This window comes from Notothenia coriiceps, unplaced genomic scaffold (assembly GCF_000735185.1).
Source record: "Notothenia coriiceps isolate Sejong01 unplaced genomic scaffold, NC01 NC01_scaffold00013416, whole genome shotgun sequence".
Classification (NCBI taxonomy): Eukaryota; Metazoa; Chordata; class Actinopteri; order Perciformes; family Nototheniidae; genus Notothenia; species Notothenia coriiceps.
In genome coordinates this window covers 1-4,064 of record NW_011346117.1, presented here as the reverse complement: position 1 = coordinate 4,064, position 4,064 = coordinate 1, and the positions used below count along the sequence as shown (strand labels likewise).

General features: G+C 42.8%; 1 protein-coding gene across 1 annotated transcript; it reads right to left on the bottom strand.

Moving 5' to 3' along the window:
• Nucleotides 1-192: 192 nt before the first annotated feature.
• LOC104947928 (E3 ubiquitin-protein ligase CBL-B-like) lies at nucleotides 193-2,862 on the bottom strand (the record flags this gene model as incomplete). Its single annotated transcript, XM_010774051.1, has 4 exons — nucleotides 2,647-2,862; nucleotides 2,001-2,192; nucleotides 1,166-1,510; nucleotides 193-284 (listed from the first exon to the last, which is right to left on the bottom strand). Coding segments are annotated over exons 1-4 (656 nt in total), but the record flags the coding sequence as incomplete, so codon positions are not given.
• Nucleotides 2,863-4,064: the final 1,202 nt, after the last annotated feature.

Genomic DNA, 4,064 nt, shown 5'->3' with positions numbered 1-4,064 from the left:
CGTAACGTAGTACGTACGTAGTACGTACGTTAGTAGTAGTAGTAGTAGTAGTAGTGTAGTAGTGTAGTGTAGTGTGTGTGTGTGTGTGTGTGTGTGTGTGTGTGTGTGTGTGTGTGTGTGTGTGTGTGTGTGTGTGTGTGTGTGTGTGTGTGTGCGTGTGTGCGTGTGTGTGTGTGTGTGTGTGATACTCACTTGTGGCTACTGGCTAGCATGGTCTGAGTTGGTGATTGCCGTGAGGGCAGGATGTCATACTCATCGTTGAGCTGCACACCATTAGAGAAGGGCTGCACACAGAGGAGGGGGACATTTACAAAACTGAATGTCCACTGAATGTCTTGTGAATTAAAAACATATACATTTTGCTACAGACATCTTATGTTCCTCTGTGATTTTGGAGGAACGTAGTGAATAGGATTCCGCAGCTCTGCAGTAAAACTCTTAACACTTCCTGAACCATTCAAGCTGCCCACTCATGAGGAAGTGTGGGTTTAGGGATGCAACATATGTATTTACGTGCAAAACACTGGTTGTTTTTTTTGTTTTTTCAATCAGCAGTCTATATTTTCCTTTTATCATCCACATAAAATACAACAAAACTATTAAATATACTCAATAAACAACTAGTTTATATACTATGTCACGTAAAAGCAATGCTGCTGAAAAGAAGAGTTACACATCCCTGTGATTACCTTAGGGGTAATTTTTAGCTTGTGCTGGGGTGCTGGGTCACAAAGCGTCACGACCCTGTCCTGCAACCGTTTATAGCTAAATCATGGCTGATCTTGGGTATTAGATGCTACATGTCAACTTGCCAAGGTTAATAAAGTTTAGGTTTATTGATTCGGTACAAATATTTCAGCAAACTTATTTTGAATACATTAAAGTATCAAGTCACCTCAAGTCAGAATGCTCCTCAGGTCCAAATAAAGTCCTGAGTCATTGGTGTTGAAGTCCAAGTCAAGTTACAAGTGTTTAGTGATTTTGTCAAGTCGAGTCCAAAGTCATCAAATGTGTGACTCGAGTCTGACTAAAGTCCAAGTCATGTGACTCGTGTCCACACCTTTGGTCGCAGATAATACACCAACTATGGATAAGTACCTCGTACATCCCCACTTCAAAACACCCAAACTACCCTTTAAGGATCTAAGTGGTCTTTACGCCCTACCTTGGAGCCCTCTGAGGGGCCAGCCCCCTCCATTCGCTGATGGAACCTCCCAAATCCAGCAGAGGGACAACTGAGCGGTCTTCCGTTCGGGTGAGAGGGGCCATTGTGCCGGAGCTGGGGCAGGGGCTTTGATCCTATGGGACCCCGTGTCTCAGGGGGGGGCTGTGAGTCTGACAACATGCCGGTGGAAGATGACGAGGGAGAAGAACTTGGAACCCAGGAATGGCGCGACTCTGGGGGATTGGGAGGTGGACGCTCAGGGGGAGGGGGTGGAGGTGGTTCCCTCTGGGGAGGAGGTGGTGCTGGGAGGGGCTTGTCCTGTTTCCTGGACATGCCTGGTGAAGACTGGAGAGTTGAGGAGAAGTGCTGTGTTTTAATTTAATGACAGAAGACAATCCAAGACAGAGCCTCATTTGTACATCACACACCTCTCTTTGTGTTCCATTGTTTGTACTGTGTGTATTGCAGGAAGGCTAGTGAGCACACTGTGGAAGCTGATCTATATAAAACACATCTATGCAAAGATAGCCCTGTGTTCCCATTCAGTGTGGTCTCAAATCTTCATGGCATTTTAGACCTGTCAAATCAAAAGTGATCTTTGGCCTCACCCTGCTGTTAACCCTGCCTTTAAAAAGGTCTCATGTATCTACTGTATCCTTGTACTTTCTCTAACTAACTGATTCCTGTGTTTACACCTTATTTAGTGCTTTCTTAAGCCATACCTTAAAATAACCTTTGCTTTTATATAAAATTACTATCATATACACTAAGTGCAGGAAAATACAGCAGACCTATTTTTCTGAATATTTTTGAGTTGGGGAATAAAATCAGTGACCTTGGGCGAGCCGGTGGGGCTGGCCGATGGAGAGCGGATGGCGTCCTTCTGGATGAGGTCGAGTCGTGGCGGGACGGGGGGGAGGCCAAGGTGCTGCACGCAATGGGGGTCTCCCCCGTGGACCTTTCTGTGTTGGCTGAGAGGGGAAGAGCTGGGAGACACCATGGGGGAGTTCTGCCGCTCTGCACAGTGCTGACAGGAGAGAAAATAACCTCTTCAAATGCTTCAGGCCATCAAAGAGCTTTCCCTTTATACACTTTGATCAGGGACAGAGAGACAGAGACTGACCATAATGCACTATGGATCAAATACTTTAAAAGGCCCCTAAATTCAAGAGATCTTCGGATGTGTGAAAGCAAGTGGGATGAGTGTTTAGCTCACATTTCATTGCTATTAATTACAATCACATTTATCCAGAATAACATATGAAAGTGTAAAAGGTTAAAATAAAATAAAAAAGCATGGTTATTCCGCCTATATTTGGCTCTTTTAGTGTGTGTGTTGTTAATCACGTGATTGCTTGAGGGTTCCCTTTTAAAGGTCACCCTGACACTGCTCAGGAGAGCATTCGTTCTCAGAGTTTGATAGATATCGCTCAGCCGGACCATCAACAGAGCTACTAGCCGCTGAGATCACTAGTCTTTACCTTTCGGATGTTGGCCAGTCCATTCATGACCAGGCAGTCCTCTCGGTCCTCGTCCTCATCCAGCTCCAGCAGGGGGCAGCTGAGCTGGTCCAGGAAGAAGCACTTGGTGCCCTCATTTCGGGGGTCAAAGGGATCAACAATGATGGGCTCAGTGCCTTTGATCTCACAACGACAGAACGGACAGCCCTGACCATCTGATTCCTGGAACAGATAAGGGAAAGAGTTTGTATTGAACCGAATATTTTATGCAATTTAATTAGTGTGAATGCTGTGCTACCCTATTCCACTATAGTTCTTCGAATCTTTATTAGTGCGAATGCTGTTTACAGCATTCCACTAGAGTACTTTGAATCTTTATTAGTGTGAATGCTGTTTACAGCATTCCACTACAGTACTTCTAATCTTTATTAGTGCGAATGCTGTTTACAGCATTCCACTATAGTACTTCGAATCTTTAATCCCCTTATTAGTGTGAATGCTGTTTACAGCATTCCACTATAGTTCTTAAAATCTTTATTAGTGCGAATGCTGTTTACTTTCAGCCACAGAAACCATTCAAATATTAAACTATTCAGCCTTTTCAGCAATTGATGAGAAACTTTCAACTTTTTCAAAATATTTCATACTTTTTGAAATATTCAGCTTTTTAAACTCTTTTTTTAACATTGAAGTCAATGGGAGAAGCCTTCAAATCCTGTTTTCCTACACCTTGCGCCAAATGCTACAATTCCCCATATTTTCAGCTTGACACTTCACTCCAACTTTCAAATGATCACAAGACCTTCAGCTATTCAATTCTTATTCAGATTTTATATATCTTTGAAACCTTTTGAGATATTGAATTTAGTTTGGAGCTTGGTAGAGAGGCCTTTTTCAGATTTTAACATTGGAGTGGAGGGAGCAGCTCGCTAAGTCTAGAGTGCTCTGATCTCAAAACAGAGTGCAGCAGTTCCTTGAAATTCTCCCCCAAAAATATTTTAAACTTGCCATAATTCCCAAACCCTACACTCCTCAGACATATTTTTTCATGAAAAACGTAGAAAAACCTCTCATAGGTTGAAAAATAATAATAAAAATAAATAAATATTAAACAAAATGCCTCTTGAGGGCATGAAGAGAGACAAAGTCCAGCTAGCTCCCAATTGATTCCCATGTTAAATTGTTCCGGATCTTTCTTCAGAGCAGGGAGAAGTACATTTTAGATAAACTGCTCCCATCTCCACATTTTACACACAAAACCCCCCAAAAAAACATATTTCAGTTCATTGGGGTTCCCTGATACTCACGGTCTGGTAATTTCTTTATAAGAGCCATAGTTTTTGAACAGGTGGCAAAATTGTCAGATATAATCCCCAATGCATTCTTATGGGACTCAGTGCTGCAGTTGGTTGTCATGGTGTTGCTGGGCAGATTGGAGC